The 22,136-nt window shown below is 50.8% G+C and overlaps 1 protein-coding gene across 3 annotated transcripts in view; it reads left to right on the top strand.

Moving 5' to 3' along the window:
• Positions 1–22,136, top strand: part of MTOR (mechanistic target of rapamycin kinase) — a 125,771-nt gene that overhangs the window by 66,724 nt on the left and 36,911 nt on the right. For 2 of the 3 annotated variants that reach the window (XM_084962776.1, XM_003127584.7), the window contains exons 29-31: positions 11,813–11,888; positions 15,306–15,445; positions 20,304–20,404. In XM_084962776.1, coding sequence (XP_084818902.1) covers positions 11,813–11,888; positions 15,306–15,445; positions 20,304–20,404 — 317 coding nt within the window. Of the gene's footprint in view, positions 1–11,812; positions 11,889–15,305; positions 15,682–20,303; positions 20,405–22,136 lie in introns of all 3 variants that reach the window. The other variant, XR_014807050.1, reaches the window with a different exon arrangement.

Here is a 22,136-nt window from a genome sequence, read left to right as displayed (position 1 = left end):
CGGGTTCAGTTTTTATTTATTTGTTTGCTTGGCCATGCCTGTGGCATGTAGAAGTTTCAGCACCAGGGATCGAACCCATGCCACAGCAGCAACCCAGGCTGGTGCAGTGACAACACTGGGTCCTTAACTCACTGCACCACAAGGAAAGTCCTTGTCCAAGAGATTTATTTTCTGAATCTGAAAACAATAAGGCCTCGAAGATAACACAGGAGATTATCTTTGGCGTCTTGGGATAAGCAAAGATTTCTTAAACAAGATTCAAAAAACACCTAACCATAAAGGGAAGCATTGTTAAATGCAGTGAGAGGAGTTATTTCTTTTCATTGAAAGACAGCACGAAGAGAGTGAAAAGGCAGAAAGTTACCTTCAATACATACCTCTGTGTCCACTGTATTCTGAGTAAAACAGAACTCCTGTCAAATAAACACAACGAGGTAGCCGATTAAAAGAGGGGCAAGAGATGTGAACAGGTACTTACTTCCAAAGGGTTCTATCCAGAAGACCAATCAACACATGAAAAATTTCTCAAGAGCAGTAGTCATTCTGGAAACCCAAATTTAAACTGTAAGGTGCACTTTACACACCAGCAGAAACAGCTGACATGGAAAACACTGAAATTCTAAATGTTGTCAAAGACGTGGAAGGGATTTTATACCCTTCCAGTGGAAATGTAAATTGGCAAAACCACTTTGGAGAGCAGTTTGTCAGTATCTTCTGCAGCTGAGCATGCTCCGTAACCCAGCAATTCTGCTGCTGGGTTTGTTCCCAACAGGAATGTTTATAGTGACCCTAGTTATCAGAGCCCCGAACTGAAAACATCCTAACCCCCACCCATAGGAAGACAGATGTATTGACATACTCCTCTGCGGTTAAAAAGCCAAAACTATCACGGCCTGCAGCAGCGTGGGTGTGTTTAATAAACAGAGCATTGAGTGTGTACAGAGTTCAGACCCTGACAAAACTAACGGGTTGTGTCAGAGGTCAGGTAGTTGTTCCGTCTTGGAGCGAGGAGGGAAGCAATGACTGGGAAAAGGCTTGGGGGCGTCCGGCAGCTGGCAGTGTGTCGTGTTCTGCTTCTTGGTCTGAGTGGTAGTTAAAATGGTACTTTGTGATCATTTATCAAGCTGTACACTTAGGTGCATACTTTCGTGTGTGTGTGTGTGTGTGCAAAAACTTCAACCAGGAAGTTTATTTCAAAATAGGAAATGCCCATAAAATCCTTTGAATGGTGTCTGGCTTAGAGTCCATGTCCAGCAAATGTTAAGTAGTCAGATTTAGGTATGCAGTTATCATTTCATCAGAAAAACCTCCCTGCCCACCCAAATCCAAAATAAGTGCTCTGTGCTGGGTTTCTCTTGTGGCTCTGGGTTAAAGAACTCAGCTAGTACCCATGAGAATGTTCACTCCATCCCTGGCCTTGCTCGGTAGGTTGAGGATTCGGTGTTGCCGCAAGCTGCAGTGTAGGTCGCAGACATGGCTGGGATCCCGTGTTGCTGTGTAGGCCAGCAGCTGCAGCTCTGATTCGACCCCTAGCCTGGGAACGTCCATATGTCACAGGCGAGACCCTGAAAAGAAGAAGAAAAAAAGAAGCCCTGTGCTGTTCTCCTCCCTCTGCTCTGTGTTCTTTGTGGTGTTTGCCTCCACAGCACTTATTTCCATTTGTTTTTGTGTATCTACTTCACTGACCTGTGAGCTCTCCGAAAGCAAAGACTTTGCCTGTGCCAGGTACCCTAGTAGCTCTACCATCTAGGGCTCAGCACAGAGTTTAAGATGGAAGAGAGAAGTTCCCATCATGGCTCAGTGGTTAACGAACCCGACTAGCATCCATGAGGATGTGGGTTCAATCCCTGGCCTTGCTCAGTGGGTTAAGGATCCGGTGTTGCCCTGAGCTGGGGTGTAGGTCCCAGACGTGACTCAGATCCCGCATTGCTGTGGTTGTGGTGTAGGCCGGCAACTACAGTTCCGATTCGACCCAGGAACCTCCATATGCCACAGGTGCGGCCCTAAAAAGCCAAAAGCCAAAAAAAAAAAAAAGAGAGAGAGAGACAGAAGAGCTACTGCGCTGGAACTTATCGAATGAAAGCGTGAATTCCCAGCAGGAGGTCTCTTCCCCTAAATATAAATAAGCATCTGTCTTAGGGACTTGGAGTCTCTCTCCGTGGTCTTTGCCAGAATTGTATCGCCGAGTCCTCTGTCGCAGGGTGTTGCCTCCTCCACTGCTCGCACATTTTCTTCCGTAGGTCTTAGTTATAGCATCAGAGGAAGGGAGAACTGGAAGAGTTGTGTCCTCTGGTTCAGCCTTTTTTTCATCAATAACTTGAGGTAGCACATCCTTGCTGTATAATCACTTGGAATCCCCGGAAACCTCTGATTTGCGCCTCCTCCCTCTTTCTTTCCATATGAAGAAGATGGTCGAGAGGGCCGTAGAGCATCTGGGGTCAGGTCCTGTTTCTTCTCCAGGCCTGTGTGGATGGCACATCCTGTCACTTAAACCCTCATTGGCTGGGCCGGTGCATTAACCCTCATCATGGCCTGAGGGGCGACGCACAGCAGCTCACATTGAAGACAAAACAGAAAAAGTAACATGTCGTGTCTCTGAACAGCTGTGCTCCCCGTAATTAATCCAGGAACCCGGGAAATCTCGTCTGTCTCCAAAGGGGGAGATATCGCACCCACTACATTGCAATTGCAGAAAATCCGTCTTAGCCAGAGACAAGACCCTTCCCGGTGCGGGACAAGACGGGACTGCAAGAGCCTCCCCTACCTGGGCCTTGGCCACCCTGACGTAGGCAGCACGCACGGGAAATGGCCTGTAACTCTTTGAGAATGTGGAAGAAATTGAGCCAGTTTGAACCTCAGCAACCACTTAGCGGTGAGGGTGACTAGGCTTTACAGCCTCCAGCCAAGGGGCTAGATGGATGAACAGACCCACTCTGTCTTAAGTGTAGACATGTGTTCCCAAGGTGACACTGTTGTGTTGCTTGGAAGTGTGAGTCCAGCTTTTACAGTTGTTTCTTGGCTTCCAGAAAAGGTATGCAGTTTTGTTCTTTTCCCGCACCTCTGCTGGGAGAAAACCACTGTCCAGAGCGTGAGGTTTCGCTCAAAGCTCCTCATTTCTCGGTAAAAACACATTCCAGACCTCTGGACTCATGCTCCCTTCAAAAGAGCCAGTGTGCCTCCAGGAACCCATACCCCTTGTAGCAAAGCTCTGAGCAAGCAAAGAGGGCAGGTGGAGAGACGCACGGCTCAGATTGTATCTTTCTTTAGCCCCATCTTTTCCCTTAAGGCTCTTTTACATCCACCATACCCACAGTCATGGGAGAGTGTATATTTATTTCTGGGTGCTCTGAAGACTTCTTACAGGTTCCCTTTACAAGAGCTTGCCTCTAGAGAGCATCTCACAAACCCAAGGAAAGCTGATTTTTGAGTGCAAAAAGCTGGCCATCAGCGAGGAGCTCTGCAGAGGGAGGAGTCCTGAGGTTTCTCCCAAAGCTGACCAAGAGGACAGAGGGTCTTTCGTTGCAGCCCAAGACCCTGCTCAAGGACGCAGCTGGCTGTAGTTATCCTTTGCTCTTCCACTGTCTCTAGCTCATCCTCGGGAATGGCTGGAGATTTAATGGGACCACTCGTGGTGCCTTCACAAAGCTGCTTCTGAATTCTATGTACCACTGTCGGGAGCAACCTGCTGGCAATTAAACTGTGTCGTGCTTCCCTGAAACCTTGGAGTAAGCTGTAGCGTGATTTCAGAGATGTCAAAGTGTGTATTTTAGAACTGATGAAATGCAGCAGCTGCTCTGTGGCCGCCTCCGACACGGTCGGTCCCAAGGATGGTGAATGTATCAGTGGTGATGCTTTTGGTTTCTCCGGATCCTTTGGGACCTCTCATTAGCTCTGAATCTTGAAGATGCAGTGATAGTGTGTCAGCGTCCCCTTCTCTCAGCTTTTCCCTTTTCCTGATCCCAGGAAGGGCATCAGTATTTCTGCAATATGGCCTAACTCCTCGGTGGACTAGAAGGCCAGCTCACATCTGCTCTCACAGTTATAGGTTTGGAGAGTCCAGAGCTGCCAGGTCACTAGATGCCAGCTCATTTCGCTTTTGTGTCCCAACTTTATCCACATAAGAGACTGAGTCAGAACTCTTGGACATGCAGAAGCCAGGAATGCAGGACTTAACCCAAAATATCAGCTCTGCTTTGAGTCAAGGTAATTGAGAATGAGCTTTGGATTCCGTCTGTCAGCCCTGCCTACCCGCTTGGTTCCCTTTCCTGGTGGCTGCTTCTTCCTAATCGCCTCTCTCGGAGTGCTTCATCCTGCTCCGGATCTGGAGAAGCAGAAAGGAGAACAACCTCCAGGCAGCTCCAGGAAGGGAGCAGTGCTCGTGGCTGCAGAATGAAAGATAATGGCCAATGTGTCAAGAAGTGTTGACAAGAAAGATAAAGTTGGAAGTAATTAACTGGCTGGCATGCTGGGAGTGATGCGCCTGCCAGTGGCTCCCTAAATCAGCCAGAGCCTTGGAAATGTGACAGCCATTCATCATTTTTACAACACGCCTCTGACAGGCCCCTGGGTCGGAAGCCCGGCCCGCACAAATTGTGTGCTTTGACACTCTGGGGCTGCGTGGCCTCTCAGTGCCTTACACCGTCATGCTGGGGCGCCGGGGCCCCTCATCCAGCCAGGAGGTGCCTGGAGGTGACATGTGAAATGGGACGGCCTGCTGAGGTGACATGTGAAATGGGACGGCCTGCTGAGATCCCCAGAGCTGCCGTGCAGACCTATGTCCTGTACTGAGCACAGAGTCGGGGTTCCTGCCACACTCCCGGCACCCCATGGCTTAACTGCTACTGCTCCCATGCGGCCGCAAGGGTTTGCCCTCAAGACCAGTTACATGCTTGGGATCCAGCGGTAGGGTGACAGGCTTATGCAGCCGTTAAAAGTAATTACGAAGGGTTCCTTTGTGGCGCAGCAGAGTAAGGATTTGGCATTGTCCTTTCAGCGGCTCAGGTCATTGCTGTGGCATGGGTTTGATCTCTGGCCCTGGAACTTCTGTATGCCATGGGCATGGCCAAATAAATAATAAAAAATAAATAAATCGCCCAACTCAGAAAGAGCCTATCACATCCTTGAGTTCCCTAGTCCTTTCTGCTGTGCTCAGAGTCCCAGGGTAACTGTCTAATGAAGACGTCAGGGCCCTGCCAACCCCAGATCTTCCTGGCTCTGTATGGGAGTAAAGCTGTTTTGTGTTTAATCACACTGGACACAGAGCTAAGTCTCAGTGCTGGAGGGAGTGACGGGGATGGTCTGAAGCAGTTACAGCTCCGCAGGAGAGGTAAGAAAGATTGATGTGGCGGTAAGGACCCGAAGCAGCATCCAGCTTGGCCTCATCTTGGCTGGACAGGAGCTCCTCAGCCAAACCTGCCAAGGTGCCCCGTCAGCTGTGTTGCATGTGTCACCAGGCCAGCACTAAGGGAATTCAGAGAATTTTTACTTAACAGGAAACCAAATAAAACACAGACTGTGGTCTGCACTAGAAATAGACAGGAGCGAGAAGGCCCAGAGCCATCTGGGAAGCTAGTGCATGACGTTCCCATAAATTCCTGATGGGAGCACCAGGAAAGCCTAAGCAGCCCTCCAGATGTGCCTGCAGATGCTCCTCGTGTGACTGACATTCCAACAGCGTGGGCCTGTGTTGAGTGATCCGGCATCCCGTGACTCTCAGCAGCTGAAGGTCACCAAGACGCCATGCTAAGAGATGGGCTTGGTAACCAAATGAGCCCTACAAGAAGGAATTACCAAACCAAATGACTTTGAACTTGACATCAGTCCAGAAGCCTGTGGAGCGGTGACTTAAGAAATAACAGAACAGTTTTCCTTCAGGTGGTAGGGATGGCATTAGGATGCCAAACCCAAGCCCCTCCTGTTGGTTTGCTGATGGGTTATCGTTAAGACCTGGACCAATTAATGCCCGCCCCTTTCTTCAGCCTCCTCCGCTGCAACACTGGTCACCGCTTGCCTGTGAAAACCACTGAAGAAGAGCTCAAAGGGAGAGTCGTGGGGAGAGAGCAGGCCCTGCGCCAGCACTGGCTTCGCAGCCATCGCTCTTTTTTTTTTGCTTTTTTAGGGCCGAGCCCGAGGCATATGGAGGTTCCCAGGCTATGGGGTCCAATCAGAGCTACCGCTTCCAGCCTAGCCACAGCCACAGCAACACCAGATCCAAGCAGCATCTGTGACCTACACCACAGCCCACGGCAATGCCGGATCCTGAACCCACTGAGCGAGGCCAGGGATCAAACCTGCAAACTCATGGTTCCTTGTCGGATTCATTTCTGCTGCGCCACGACGGGAACTCCTCAGCCGTCACCCTTGACAAGGAGCTGTCGAGGCAGTGGGAAGCTCCTTCACATCTGAGTCCCTCACTCGGCTTCCTGGCTTTCCCTACCTCTGGAAAGAGATTTTCAAGTAGTGGAGGAGAGATGCCTGGTGTAATCTATTTGGTATAGAGAGCATTGAAGCGATTTCTTATTTTTTAATTCTACTCAACTGTAGAAAGGGTTTCCCTCAATTCCCAAGAATTTTCCCAGTTTCAAGCTCTTCAACTCAGTTCCCTTTAATAAAAATTAAATCTTGGGAGTTCCCTTGTGGCTCAGCAGGAAAAGAATCGGGCATTGCCATTGCTGTGGCTCTGGTTACAGCTATGGCTCAGGTTCAATCCCCGGCCTAGGAAACTTCCACATGCCATAGATGTGGCCAAAAAAGTGAAATCTTAGAGTGGGAGAGGGGAGACGGGGAGTGAATGAATGAATGTGTCTGAATAATTGTCTTTTCCCCGCTTGATATCCTAATTCATTGTATTTTCCTGTCTTACTCGTCATTTTATTTCTAACACCAGGTTTATTTGTGGGCTCTGCTCTTTATTCTGTGGGTAGGCAGCTTCTGTTTGCTCTGCAGATTCACAGCTGTGCAAGATCTCAGCTGGATGCTCTTGCTGGAAGATGACATGGAGGGCAAATCTACCCCCGTGACGAGGTCAGGACGCAGTGGGACAGGTGCCACTAGCTCAGAAGGTTCTCACACTGCTGCCGTCATTTCCTTCTGGCCTCAGTGAGCTTCTAGAGGAGATGGGCTCTCTGGTCGACCTGTCGTGTCTGCTCACTGCTGTCATGGGCACGTTGCTACCTGAGCCTCCATCTCTCTCACTTGTTTGTTAGCCGGACCGGCAGTGGTGAGGTCTGGTTTGTGTCGTTAGGCGCTGCTCTGCTGTTGGGCTGGAGCTTTGAGCAGTTTGCCCTTTATAAGCCCCCAGCATGAATAGGAAAAGATTCTGGGGCACACAAGGGAGCGTTCATGGAACAGGCTGTAGAAAACTCCCAGCTGCCCCATTAAAAGAGAGCTCCTCGTTAAGGGGCTTTTGAGCAAAGGTGATTTCTGGGAATGAACCGCATAGACAGTCTCTCCCTTCAGTCTCATAAAACCACTCTGAGTTTAAAGGGGGGATATTTAAAGGGCAGTCTTGTGTCACCCAAGTAGGAGACTGGGGACTTAGCAGTGAGAACTTGGAGCTTCCCTGGCAGCTTATTAGTCCCCCACTTTGCAATCAGGGCTCTGTCTGTAAGTCTGGTGGCCTTGGAAAAGCCACCGTGGCCACATGCTGCCTGTTGTGCTGGAAGGGCGTGGAGGCATCACAGTAGCTTCTCGAAAGAAATAAAAGATAAGGTATGGGACCTTAGGGGTCAGAGTGGGGTGTTAGCCATGGTGCATGGCTGAGGAGGGTAAACTGGAAGTGCAGTAGGACTCCCTTGTCCAGTCCAGCACTTGTGTACAGTTGGCTAATTGCAGCATCCCGTCCTGTGCTTTCATCACATACTGTACACGTGTTTGCTGGGTGCCCCCTGATGCTGACCGGAGACGGCCAGCACCCTTCCCTCCCACTGCAGAGCCTCCCGCAGTTATGACTTCATTATACCTCCCACGATGGAGCACCGGCCATGGAGGAGGGAGAGAAAGTCATGCTGCTGAACGGGATGGCAGGCCCTCTTGCGCCCTAAGAGCACGTGCAGAACCTCCATCCCTGCAGCTGGATTCTCGTAGGCACGCAGCGGGGACACTCCGTGGAAGAAGAGAAGAGAGGAATTTATTTGGGGAGAATGTTCTGTAGGAAAGTAAAATGCACCAGGGAGGAGGCAAGAATAAACAGGATGAAAAGAGCTGGTTCGCTTGAAATGTCTCCTCTCCAAACAGTTGAAAGTAGGTGTGCATAATCTCCTCTCTTTCATCCTCAGACCAGAACTGAGTTTATCAAAAGGACCCATGCTCAGCCTGCTCCCACTCATTTGTCACGGGTGTGTTATAGTCCACTTAGGCAAGGTTGCAGCTCCTCAGCGACTGTCCTTGCTCTTGGACAGGAGCTGATCATGCATCTCAAGGTCCACCCGTTTTTCCTGGCCATTGGTTGAGCCCTGGTCAGTGGTTCCTCAGGGAGCCCAGCTCCTCTTTCCTTCCCACAGCTCTAGCTGCAGCCTCCCCTGCCTTTGCACGCATGTGTTCAAGCGGGAAGGCCTGTGCACAAGACTTCTTTGGGCTTCCTCTTAAAGGAGCTGGGGCCAGGTGATAAGTTTCCCTTTTAAATTTGCAAAGATAAGTTGGCCTGTCCTCAGAGGAGGCATATCAAAGCCATAGCAACATTAAAGCAATGGTTTTGTGTTTCTCTACCCCCAGGGTGAGGCAGGTCTTGGTAATGTTTATAATTTGTTCTTGAAAATAGAATTTGTTCCAGAACATGAGGTTGGAAGGCAGTTATTAGAACTCCTGGTTTTCGTTTTTGTTTTGACCGCACCCACGGCAGACAGAAATTCCCAGGCCAGGGATCAAACCCTCACCATGGCAGTAACCCAAGCCACAGCAGTGAAAACACCAGGTCCTTAACCACTAGGCCACCAGGGAACTCCAGAACTCCTGGATGTTTATTTCTGATTCTTAGAGTTAACTTCATTTCTTTTTAAGAGTTAACTTCTTTGGGTTCTGGCCAAGAACACTTTCCATATCTTCCTCATCAGGACAGTTTACCTTATTACCAGGGCCATCCCAATAGTCCATATTAGGACGGAAAATAATAAATTGACTATGTAATTTTATATACTTACATATGATAAGTTGCATATTTGATTTTAATATATCATAAACTGTGAAATATATACTAGCTTTTTGTTTTCCTGTTTTCCTGTGCTTCCAGAATTCATCTGGGCTCAAGGAACTAAATCATCACAGATCTGTCCCTGGTAATAGTAATTATTGATAGTTTCCCCAGCTCTGTGTGAGTGATCAACAAAGTTTAGGGCCTGGCGTGTGAGGCCACGAAGAAGGAGAACCTGCCTCAGAGTGAACATGCAGCGGAGTCCATCCCTTTGGACTTGGCCTTCATTCTCAGCTTAGAAAAACTCTTTAGGGCTTCCCAAAGGAAACCACAATGTCACAGCCTCACTTTGCACTTGAAAACATTTCTGAATCCTGCAGCAGGAAAACTTATGGGGAACATTCTGGCTCATTACTTTGCTTAGGACCCACAAAAAGCTCCAAAGGGTCTGCCCGACAGACCCCACACGAGGTTGCCCGTCTACGCTCATTAGTTAAAAGAGAGGGACGTCTGCACAGTTACTTTTGCTCTGTGCAGAGCCCAGAGCCTAGAACAGCCCTTTCCAAGATGAGTTGGGAACTTGCATGGATGACTTCCTAGTGCTGGCTCAAGTCTCACCCTTAGACATATGTTTTTTCTGCACACAAACATGTAACTGAGCTTCTAGAAATTTTTTTTTTTTTTTTTTTTTTGCTTTTTAGGGCTGCACCCGCAGTATATGGAAGTTCCCAGGCTACAGGTCAAATCGGAGCTACAGCTGCCAGCCTATGCCACAGCCATAGCAACACAGGATCCGAGCCACATCTGCGACCTACACTGCAGCTCATGGCAACTTGGAATCCTTAACCCATTGAGCGAGGCCAGGGATCAAACCTGCACCCTCATGGTTCCTAGTCTGATTCATTTCTACTGCGCCACGACGGGAACTCCTAGAAACTTTTATTGGGATAAAAACAGATGAAGGAAGAAGCATTTTTAAGGATCTGCTTAGTGACTTCGTCTCCACAATTTCATTCAATTTCCTAAGAACCCTGTGAAGGAGGTAGTATCAGCCCCATTTCACGGATGAGAAATTTAAAATTCAAAAAAGGTGACTTGTTTATGGTCACACAGCTTATAAGCAGCTTGTAGGTAAGACCTTCAGAAATGGAAATCCAAGTCTTCTGACTCCAGACCTGAAGCCCTTCCACCCACTCCCCACTGCGCCGTAACAAAAACGAGACCCAAGTTTGCTTTCGGGTCGTATGGAGACCGTCCCCGTTCGCTGTGGGCCTTGAGGAGGGTCCCTGCCCTCGAAGGCCTTGTCTCCCCAGGCGTAAAACAGGACCGCTGCTACTTGCCCTTCCTCTCTCTTAGGAGGGTCACGGTCAAAGGAGGGATAGGCTGGAAAGATTTCTTGAAATGTGCTTTGCAAACATGAGGCATTAGATTATTACTTTGACAAATGTTAACTTCTTTAGTTCATCAGATTTCTGGGCCGTTCCCTCTCCGTTTTATTGGAACAGGGGTGGAATTGGAATTTTTAAAAATATTTTATAACAGCCATCTCTTGCCATCTTACGTTGAATCCAGATCCTGGAATTTCCCAAAACCACTTAAAAATTAGTTCTAGTCAAGTAGACTGTTTGTACTCAGGGCACTAAACTGGTTCCTAGCTCGTTAAACCAGTCTAGACTCCCAAGTTGGTCTGTCACATTTTGCTCCCTACATGTGGACAGAGAGAGAGTAGTTGTCCTATAACTGTCTCAAGCTCGCTCCCTCCCCTTCCTCCTTCCATAACTCCAGCTTATAGTTAGTGCCGGGGTAGTTGCTGTTTATCCTCTTACAGAAGTTCCTCTTGGAACAAGGTTCTGAGCCTCGCAGCTCTCCGACTTTCAGGACCTCTGTGCAGCCTTTCTGATTAACCGACTCCAGGCGGCAGGTCCTCCACCCTTCCTGCCTGGTTTCCCCCGTCCAGTGACAGTTCTCTGGCCCCGTGTGGCCGTATGCTGCCCACAGAGGACGTCAGCAAAGTTGTGTGTTGCTGTGAAAAGCATCCCTCCCCCAGAGAAGCCAAGCAAGTAACTTGGGATGTGCTCCCTTCTACTGCACAGGGAAGGCGTGGTCCTTGAAGAAGGACTCGGCAGGCATCGGAATTTGAAAGACATGGGCTCCAGGGGAGCAGTCAGGATGGTCACACAGCCGTGTCCCCAGGGTTCGGGGTCACCGACGTGGATGACCCTGTCTCAGGGCCGCTTCTGTGTCACCCACAGAGCCTAATGATTTTTGTTCATTTTGGTTATTTTTGTTGCCAAAGGCAGCTGATGGGAAGAAGTAAGAGTTAAAAAGTTCAGAGGTACCTCCTCTGGTTACGTTGGTCGGGCTGGTTCTGGAGCCAGGGTTTCTGCTGACCCTGACGCACCGTGTCTGAGAGGAAGCCGGTCTGCTGGCTGGAGGAGAGGCCCCAGCGCAAACAAGGCTTCCTGGCCACCAAATGTTGCCCCCTCAAAATGAGGAGTATGAGATCAAGATGAAATCATTGCGGCCCGGCTTTCCGGGTGGTGAGAGGTAATGGATGCTCTTTCTTCATCTGTAAGGCGTGATCCTCGACACGCTGGCGAGCCGAGCCCCCTGCCCACAAGTGACCCCGCGCCTCCCACCCTCCGACACGTCCGGCATAACCACCTCTTCCTTTTGTTTTCTCAGCATCAATAATAAGCTACAGCAGCCGGAGGCAGCTGCCGGGGTCTTGGAGTATGCCATGAAGCACTTTGGAGAGCTGGTGAGTGCCTCGTTCCTTCTAGAAAAGCAAGAGGTAGTAGCCACCTGGCTGGGGGAGCGCTTGCCCACGACCTTAAGAAAGTTACTTGGAGTTCCCGTCGTGGCTCAGTAGTTAACAAATCTGACTAGCATCCATGAGGACACAGGTTCAATCCCTGGCCTTGCTCAGTGGGTTAAGGGTCTGGCATTGCCGTGAACTGTGGTGTAGGCTGGCAGCTGTAGCTCCGATTGGACCCCTAGCATGGGAACTCCATATGCCGCGGGTGTGGCCCTAAAAAGCAAAAAAAAAGAAAAGAAAATTACTTGCCTTTTCTGGTTTTCCTCCAATTGTTAATAGTCCAATGCCAGCTTCCCTGCATCTTGAGGTTGAAGGCGGCAGTGGCTGCGTGGAGTATAATCGAGCCGGACAGAGATGGTGGCCAGGCTCTATGCTGGTTTCATCAGCCTCTCGGCCTGCACGCAGCCCCTCGCTGTGCACTTTCTCCCTTTCATCTCACTCAGTGCTCACAGCAGCCCTACGAATAGGTCCTGCTGTTGCCCTGCTTTACAGACAAGGAGATGATGGTCCCACTGGGTGATAGCCTTACCTGAGCGGACACGGGGAAGAAATGGCTGGACCGAGACAGTCTGGTGTCAGAGTCCGTGTTTAACCCCGACCAGATCATCTTTGCCTCGCCTGTGACAGTCAGTGTTGCCGCTGGCCTGTCATTAAGGCTCCGTACAGACCTCAGAAGCAGCCACGGCCAATTCTCCAGAAAAAATATGCCGTAATTTATACCTCTTAGCGAGGGATTGTTCCATTTCATTATTGCTTACATAGCTGCTTCTCCCCTGCCATCTTTGCCCTGCCAATATGAAAAGTGTTTCCGTTACTCTCTGTGGTCCTGGAAGGGTGCTTTGTTAACCTCCTAGCCATATATAAAGCATGGACTTAATCAGCTTAGCACTGACTTCCTGGAAGGTCAGGAAGTTCTGAGTCCATATATTGGATGAGGAGCCTTTATTAGTCTCGTAGGTCACTCACTTGGGTTTGCCTTAATCAGGAGCCCAGTGTGGTAGAGTCAAGGAAATTGACTGCTTCACAGGCTTTTGCTTCACACGAGGGCTGATTAGTAAACTGGACTAAAACCTTTACGGGAAGATTTTGCTGCCTTGAGCACGTATCTGTTTGGTTTTTGTTTTTTTTGTTTGTTTGTTTGTGTTTTGTCTTTCTGCCTTTTCTAGGGCCACTCCCGTGGCATATGGAGGTTCCCAGGCTAGGGGTCCAATTGGAGCTGTAGCCGGCCGGCCTACACCACAGCCACAGCAACGCGGGATCCGCGTGCCACGTCTGCAACCTACACCACAGCTCACAGCAATGCCGGATCCTTAACCCACTGAGCAAGGCCAGGGATCGAACCTGCAACCTCATGGTTCCTAGTCGGATTCGTTAACCACTGAGCCACGACGGGACCTCCTTGAGCACATATCTGTAACTAGACTAAGAAAGCATCTCCAGATGGCAAAGCGGAAAGGACTGTGTCCCGTCCGCCTTTATCACAACCCTCGCTTCCAGCGGGAAGAAAGTCAGCAGAGAGGGCACTTAATGGAGTCCAGCAGACAGAGATGGCCTGTCCTCTGATAGCCATGGAGCTTAGACCATAGTAATTGAAACAAGGCTTCCACAAACATCTGGTATTCAGGTGATTTTGTCCCCAGTGGCCCAGAGTGCCAACCTTCAATGAAAAGTTCCCTCGTCTCCAGGTTCTAAAGATGACCATTAGCTCCAGGATTATTGCTAAACCCAGGGTGGATTTTCTGTTATATTTCGGTAGCTGAATCATATTAAGCCTGACAACGGTTTGCTTTCTCTTGGCAGAGCCTGCGCTTTCTCAGCACAATTTATGTAACAGCAATCTCATTAGAGTTTTGTGTGATTCATTGCTTCAGCCTTATAGTTTCTGCAGTCTATTGCAATTCACAATATCCTGGCCCCTACCTGACCTGCTCCATATGCCGCTGCCTCTACTTTCTGCTAGGTCGTACTGAGTGTGTGCCGTGCGTGAGTCACGGGCCTTTTCTTCTTTTGCACTCGGTATGGAAATTCAAAATGGGAAGCTTACCAGTGACACTTTGTAATTTCAGAGTGCTAAATTTTATAGGCTTTGCAGTCCCTCTTTCCTCTCTAAATTTTCTCTTTCATATTTAGGCCTAGTAGAGGCCCGGTTCTAAGGGAGCTCGGAGAATGAAGGTTAGGTGCTTTCACTGCCCCCCGCCCCCCGCCCCATGCACAGACATCCAGGAAAGAGCTGTTGGGGCAGCAGAGCTAGGACAGCAGAGGGGACCAGCTCTGCTGAAAACAAGCGAGGGGAAGTAGGCACGAGTTAAAACTGAGATGACCTCCTTACAGAGGTTCAAGAAGAAAAGGCCCTTTCAGAGAGCTTAGCAGAGGAGCTGGAGTGTATGTGCTGCTCAGACAGCAGTTTCATTTAAAGGAGAAGGAGGGTGATGGCGAAAGCTAAGGTGGGCCCTGTGTTATATCATACATGTTCCACTGCAGAATCGTGTTTCTGGTAAAGAGATCCCTGGAGAGCCGCTCCCCTGGCCTGGTAGAGAAATCGCCATTTACCAAGCTGGTAATGAGGACGCCCAGAAGACAGACCGAGGTGGAGGCAGATGGAGGGCAGACGGAGCCATAAAACAGGCCCCAGGCCACGCAGAGGGCCCTGGTCTGCAGCCTCCAGGCTGCAGCCTCTCTCGCTCACGTGGCCGACCCTGAATGCCGGCGTGGCACGCCATCTGCCTGCCGGGTAATGGAATCCATCCTTTGGCCCCTGCCGCTGGTAAAGCTGCCAGGCGCTAAGCAGGCGGGAACATTGGATGGGAGAGTCTAGGAGAGGGAGGAAGGTTTTTCCAAAGAATTTTAAGTGGTAATTTTATATTGTATTTTAAATTATTATTTCCTGAAAGTTTAAAAATGCATTAGGAAATGCAGAGAATCAAGAGCTTTTACAAAGTGAGTTGTTTTCCTCCTGCAAAAGTGTAGACGTGCCTGGCCTCACCAGGACAGCAGCTACCATCCGGGCCCCGAGGCCCACCGTCCCACTCCAGCAGCCCGAGGCCTCGGCGTCACGAAGGGAGCTCAGGTCGGCTGCCTCCTGTCCCCGATGATTTCCACTGTCCCGGCCCCACCACATCCTGGGGGACAGCACGGCCGGACATCGGCTCTCAGATTATCCCAGGGTCATTCTGTCACCTGCGCCAAGGAACCAGCACTCCCACTGTCACCAGACGTACCTCCTGATGTTCCCGAGTTCTTGCAGTCACGCCGTGAAGGGTGAAATTTCACCCACACCGCACACGCAGGAGAGCGAGGATTTGGGTTCTGACACGCACCCTGTGTTCTCTGCCTCACGACACTCCTCTCTCCGTTTGGCAGGAGATCCAGGCTACCTGGTACGAGAAACTGCATGAGTGGGAGGATGCCCTGGTGGCCTATGACAAGAAGATGGACACCAACAAGGACGACCCGGAGCTGATGCTGGGCCGCATGCGCTGCCTCGAGGCCTTGGGGGAATGGTGAGCTGCGGCCCCGAGATGGCCCCGCGATGGCCGAGGGGCCCCCGGAGGCCTCATCTCTCTGATCTCTGCATTCGAAAGACGCTCCCAAGCGGGGCTCTTGCCGAGGACTCTCACTTTTGTTTCACTTGGTGTTTTCCCAGGAGTCGTCTGTCACTTAGTGTTTTTCTCTCTCAGTTCTCAGTGCTACATAGAAAATCTCTCTTTCTCTCTCTTTTTTTTTAAACTTAAACTCTGTAACGCTCCAGGACAGGACAGCCGTGCTGTGCTCTGGGATCCACCCTCTTCCCTCTGCCTCTTGACCTTGGCTGACTGAGGAAGACCTCGTCTCTTACTCTGCAGCCCGGGTCCTTTTTTTCCTTTGCTTTGTCACCTCTTGCTAATGATTTTAGGAAAGGACAGATGACTGCATCTTTACTGAGTGCTTGCTACGTGCTCAGCACTAAGCCAGGCTCCAGAGATTAAAAAGACACAGAAAGCAAGGCCTCCTCCATTGTGAGGCTGATGAGAGCAGCACATCGCAGGCAGTTACTGAGCCTGCGGGACAGCATCTGAGCAGACGGCCCTGAAAGGCCCAAGGAGGGAGCGGGATGGTCTTGCAGTTGACCCTGGAGGAAGGCTGAGGGGAGGGGACAGGGAAGGGGAATCGGGAGAGGAGGGGGTATCCCAGGTAGAAGCGACAGCAATGCCTGAGTGACAGCACTCGCCTGGGTCTCGTCTGGGGAGTTTTTGGGGGGTGTTGATGGAAGAATGGTCCCCATTCTGTTTTCTTTTTCTTTCTTTTTTTCTTTTTTTGGGGGGTGGGGTGGGGGTTACACTCGTGGCATATGGAAGTTCCTGGGCTAGGGGCTGAATCAGAGCTGCAGCTGCCAGCCACAGCCACAGCCACAGCAGTGTGGGATCTGAGCTGCATCAGTGACCTGCACTGTAGCTCACAGCAATGCCAGATCCTTAACTCACCGAGCAAGGCCAGGGATCAAACCCGCATCTTCATGGATCCTAGTCGGGTTCTTTCCCCACTAAGCCACAACTCCCCCATTCTGTTTTCTAGCATCGAGTGCAATTTTTTTTTTTTTTTTTTTTTTTTTTTAATAAATGGCTGTGGTGTTGGACAGCAGCTGCAGCTCTAGACCCCTAGCCTTGGGAACCTCCATATGCCTCGGGTGTGGCCCTAAAAAGGCAAAAAAAAAAAAAAAGGAAAGAAAAGAAATTATTACTCTATTCCCAAGAAGGAAGATGTTGTAATTGAAATGAAAATTTAATGTCAGTGAATTTAGCTTAGGCATTGGATCACATAGATAGATAGATAGATAATAGTCTAAAATTATTTGAAATTGGTTTGTCTGATTTAACCATCATTAGGGAGATTCAGGTGTTATTATTTATGTCCAAAAGGTATCTGGAACGGCTCTATCCAGTGTGGTAGCCGCTAGCCATGTGTGGCTCTTTCAGAATTAAGTACAGTTAATAATTCGGTTGCACAAACCTCATTTCAAGTACTCAGTCGCTGCATGTGGCTAGTGGCCACCACACAGAGCAGTGCAGACAACCAGAGGTTTCCATCATGGTAGAAAGCCCTGTCAGTCTGTAGTGATCTAAAGCAAAGGAAAGTGTGTTAAGATTAGCCACATTATTTCCAAAACAGGCTTTTCTCTATTTTCAGATTAATGGTCATACAACTGTATGTGATTAAGAGGAATATTTAAAAAGCAAAGTGTAACATCCTTGAAATTCAACCCTGATTGATTCCCAAAACGCTAGTGTCTCCCCATTACTGTGGGATTTGCATGTAAATGTCCCAGCCTTTCATGTGGTGACTCCAGCCCATGTCCTCAGCCCATTTCTCAGAGAAGTCTGCCTATAAGCTGAGCTCTGGTCAAATTATTTGCTCCTCTCCAAACCCCACAGAATTATTTTTCTCTGCATCTTTCCTTCGGTGGGTGTCCTGAATTGCCCACTTCTTCTTCTGCTTTTAAAATTCTTTGCATCGTTCCAGGTCCACCTGAACTGTTTCTTCCTCCTTGAACCTTTCCTGCCCTGGCCCCTTTCGTAATTGGAGACAGCCTGTCCTTAGGTGGGTTAAGTGGGGAAGGCTTGGATGTGTTAGGAGAGACTTCAGATGCGACCTGGCCTAATCCGCTGTGTGACAGGAAGCTGAGGCTCCTAGAAGCCGACAGCCTGCCCCCCCGACCCCCAGAGGTCCCCCAGGAGCCGAGGGACTGGGGTCTCCTGACGTTGCAGCACCCAGTGGCGTCCCCTCTGAGCTCTTGGAGTTACTCCAGTTCCATAATCACCTATAAAGTGTAAGTGGCTCGTGGTGCTGACCAAGGAGTGTAAGAAAGCAGCAGACTAAACGAGGTTTTCAAAAGAGAGAAAGAAGCAGAATTCTCCTGATCATATGCAGGTTTTTTTATATGCTGTATTCAGTCAGTTCTATTTAGAGCACAATTTTAAAATTGCTTTTGCTTTGAGTGAATATCCTGAACATGCCTGAGGCAGAAGTTTACTAGAGGTGGCGTCAGGAATGGTCCAGGGTTCCCAGTGAGCTGAGCCCCTGCATCTTTCCCTGTGCTCACCGCCTCCAGGAAGCTAACTCCGAGAGAGACAGCCGGCCCCAGCCCCAGGACGCACTCAGCCACAGCCGCAGCCTCCCACGCGGTTCCCTGCAGCCTCTGGGTCCTGAGAACAGACTCCTCCTTGAGTGAGATCATAGATAGCCAAGGACAGTCAAGGACAAATCAAAGAACAGTCCCCAAGCTTTTTGCTGCCCCCGAGGTGAGAAAGTCCCAGTCTTGGAGGGCAGACCCTTCCCCAGCCCTCCCTGGTGTCAGGGAGCAGCGTCACAAAACACCCTCGTGTTGGTCCCACAGACAGCGTCACATTTGTTATTGCTTTGATTTTGTTATTGATTGTTTTGATTTGATTAAGGGATTTTGTCCTCTCCCCTGCCTTTGAGAGTTAGGGCTCAGTATGTTCTGTGTTCGTCTTTGTAACACATCTTTGTGGGAGCGGAGCCATACCTCTGCGTGTACCGACCAGGTTCTGATAGCTGTTGACACAGCCACGGCTTGAAGGTGGCGCCTGTGTCCACTGTCAGGGCTGCCTTTCCAGGCTGCTGCCCCTGCACTGCTCTCTGCTTTCTCACTGGAGGTAACGGTTCATGGCGTTTTGTTCTGAACTTGCTCCCTGCCTCAAGATGAAAAGCAAAACTAGATTCCCGACCCGCAGCGCAGAAATGAGTGGTCCTGGCAGAACAGTAGAGATTGCTCCAGTTTGCACTCTGGAGTTGGACGGGACATAGGAGGTCATGTCGCCTTTCCCCTACCTCCAGGCGGGACCCCCACAAAAATGTGCTGCCCAGAGGAGCTGCTTTATGCTCTGAGCCAGAGGTTCTCACACTGTGGCCCCTGGACCCTGTGTCAGTGTCACCCCGAAACCTGTTAGAAAGGCCCAGTTCAGAGCCCAGTTCAGACCTCTGGGTGTGGCCCCAAGGTCTGTGTGATGGAGCCTCCAGGGGACTGTGATGCAAATGACAACTCGAGAGCCACTGCTCTGCGCTGCCCTCTGGACAGGAGCCAGTAGTGAAGGTTCCAGGAAACCAGCCCTGTGGTTCATCCAGCTTCTCTCACTGAGCTTCAGTACGTGCATAGGGCGGGATGGCTGCCCGCTTCCTCTTCCTCTTTATTCTCTTGGCTGTGGATAGAGCTCGAGGGCTTGTGACCCTGGCTTTCTTGATTGGGTGCCAGAGAGACAGTGAAAGGTAATGACTGCCATGTCGGATGCTGGGTAAGGGCCCCGAGCAGTCCGCCTAGGTGTGGTCACCAGTCAGATTCTCAGGGAGTGCAGCCCAGATCCCTCCTGCAGTGAGAGACTTCAGCATCTTCATCCCCCCCCCGCCCCCCAGGTCACCTTCAAGTGCCGTGCAGGTCACCTTCAAGTGCCGTGCAGCTCACGTCCCACGAGGCTTCTGAGCTGGGCCACTTGGAACTTGGACCTTCTCTTGATTCCACTCCCAATACCAAAAGCTAAAACATCCCGTGGCATCGCGTTCAGAAAGCAGGAAAGGTTAAGGAGTCTCCCGGCTAAGTCTCGAAGCCTTCGTGAAGGCAGGGGCTGGCGTTTGCACAGTAGCAGAGTGTGTCTCCTCTCCCTACGAAGTGCAGCAGGGGAGGGAGGGCAGCCGTTTTCACAGCCATCAGGATGTCTCTTCTCCGGGGCTTCCTGTCTGTCTGCCAGAGTCTGTTGAGCCCCATTCATCTCTCAGCGTCTCATGGTCATGGCCACACGCGCGGCAGCTGTGCAGTGTCCCGAGAGGAAGCGGCATCCGGACGTCGGGTCGCCATGACCACTGCAGGGCCTTCTTCCCTCTGCGCAGATGGGTTTCATTTGGGTTTCAGTTCAGATCGGCAGCCACGTGGATGATACTTTGAAGAGCCGGTTGTCCCCATAGCTTTGAGCCCGCAGTGACTGTCCAGATGTGTCTCTTCCGATGGCTTTCTCTGTGGGCCTGCCAAAGGAAAGAGCCCAGAGCTCCCTGGCATAGAGGAGGGAAGTTATTTAATATGTATGAAGGGGGCCAGGTGTTCAGGGCATTTCACATCCCGTGGAGCCGGGCGCCGTCCCAGGCTTTGGTAAACTCACTCTCAGACAAACTAGGGGCGCCCAAGCCACAGAAACAAAGCTTGCCGGGCACTCTCGGTTGCATCACCCAGTCAAAAGCACTCTTCCTTGAAAGGCTCCCAGTCCACATCAGGCCCCTGTCGTCCAGTCCCCCAGCTAACCAAGGGGCCAGAGAGAGAGGTGGGCAGGCCGTGGCTGTGAATTCGGGCAACCGCACCGTGTAATCCTTTTCCTCCAGGGGGCAGCTGCACCAGCAGTGCTGTGAGAAGTGGACCCTGGTGAATGACGAAACCCAAGCCAAGATGGCCCGGATGGCTGCTGCGGCTGCCTGGGGTCTCGGTAAGGCTCCCTCAGGGGTACCCCGCTCAGGGAGCGCCGTGAGGCCAGGGACCTGCAGGCAGAGGGCTGGTCTGTGGATGCATAAGCCGTTCACGCCCACTTGTGCCTCTTCCGCCTGTCCTTTCTGCCTCAGGATCTGGACTGGCGTGTTAGACGTGGGTAGAAGGGGCTCTTGACAGGGAGCCGAGGAGAACGGTGAGCGGGCCTCACATCTGAGACCCTCAGTGAAGGGGGATTCTGGCTCCATCCCCGCTGGCCTTTCCCCCTCGTTCTGCTTTGCATTTTTCAGTCTGCCTTGGGATCCAGCGTGCTCGCGGGCCCTCCACCAATGTGTCTTTATCCCAAGCGGGAATAAAGTGAAGAGACAGCTGTCTTCTTTTTTCCCTCAACAGAATATTCCCAACAAATATAAAAGCAAAGAGAGGAGCATAACAAAGCCCCGCAAGCCCGGCACCTTGTCCAGTAATTACAGACCTCTTGGCGCATTTGTTTGCTCTGCTCCCTTCCTTGCCGTCCAGCACTGGCCCTGTCCTCCCACTCCCCAAGGGTTTAAACAGACACTTCCCGCGCAGATTACCAGTGTCTGTTCCCGAGACGTCCTGGGCGGGGGGTGGCAGGGTTGTCCCGGGTGAAAGCGGCACCTGCGGAGCCCGGAGGCCATTACGTAAGCCCACCCCCACCGGACCCTCTGGAGCCTCTGAGTTTGTGTCCTTCCTGTCCCTAAGCGCTGAGCTGGATCCAGAACATTTTTCAAAAGCAAATTGCTTCCTGAGGAGTCGTCATCTGTTCCTTGCTTTTGCCCAGAGGTAGAGAGAATGGATGGATTGGTGGTCTGGCCCGAAAGGCAGGAAAAGGGCTTATAAAATTGGCGGCCCTGCAGTTTGCAGCTCATAAGGCTGGTATCCTTTCTGCCGATGGTCTTGGGAAGCCTGGCCCTTGATACCTACTCACCCCACCAGGGAAAGAGAACCTCTCAGTTCCCGTCATGGCTTAGTGGTTAATGAATCTGACTAGGAACCGTGAAGTTGCGAGTTCGATCCCTGGCCTCGCTCAGTGGGTTATGGATCCGGCATTGCTGTGAACTATGATGTAGGTCACAGATGTGGCTCCGATCTGGCCTTGCTGTGGCTGTGGCGTAGGCCAGCAGCTACAGCTCTGATTAAACTCCTAGCCTGGGAACCTCCATATGCTGCGGGAGTGGCCCTGGAAAAGACAAAAAACAAAAGGAAAGAGAACCTCTTTTCCCAGATGCCGCTGTCTCCTCAGCCTGCCGCCACGGGAGACCACTGTGCTATGACCCGGCCCACCTTTCTCTTCTAACAGAGCCACTTAAATATTTACCTCCTCCCTCCCGAGGCAAAGGTACTGCCAGAGCGAGGCGAGCAGACTGTTTGTCTCATCCTGTTCCCTGTGGATAATGGCCATTTTAAGTTGTTTAGGGGGAAATGTAACTTCCAAGATACACTGAACTGTGAGATGCTCCACTGAGGGGGAGAAAGCCCCTCCATTCCATCTAGAGAACCCTGGGCGAGTTCTCTAGGTCAGCGACGTGCTGCCTCACACCCTTCTGACTCATGGCCTGGCACACATGCCTTCTGCCACCTTTCCTGGTGTTCCTTGGGGCAGCTGGGGAGGCCTGTGTTGGGGAGACAGATAGGGCTTTGTTAGATGGCTTGTTGGGCCTCACAGAGCATAGAGGGTCTCTGCAGGACTCCGATGCCTCAGGCTCAGG

This window comes from Sus scrofa, chromosome 6 (assembly GCF_054392235.1).
Source record: "Sus scrofa isolate SSC_HxYL_T2T_F1_AM1 chromosome 6, Sscrofa_HxYL_maternal_Yorkshire_Landrace_v2.0, whole genome shotgun sequence".
Classification (NCBI taxonomy): Eukaryota; Metazoa; Chordata; class Mammalia; order Artiodactyla; family Suidae; genus Sus; species Sus scrofa.
The sequence above is the reverse complement of the archived record's forward strand: the minus strand, read 5'-3'. Positions and strand labels throughout refer to the sequence as shown.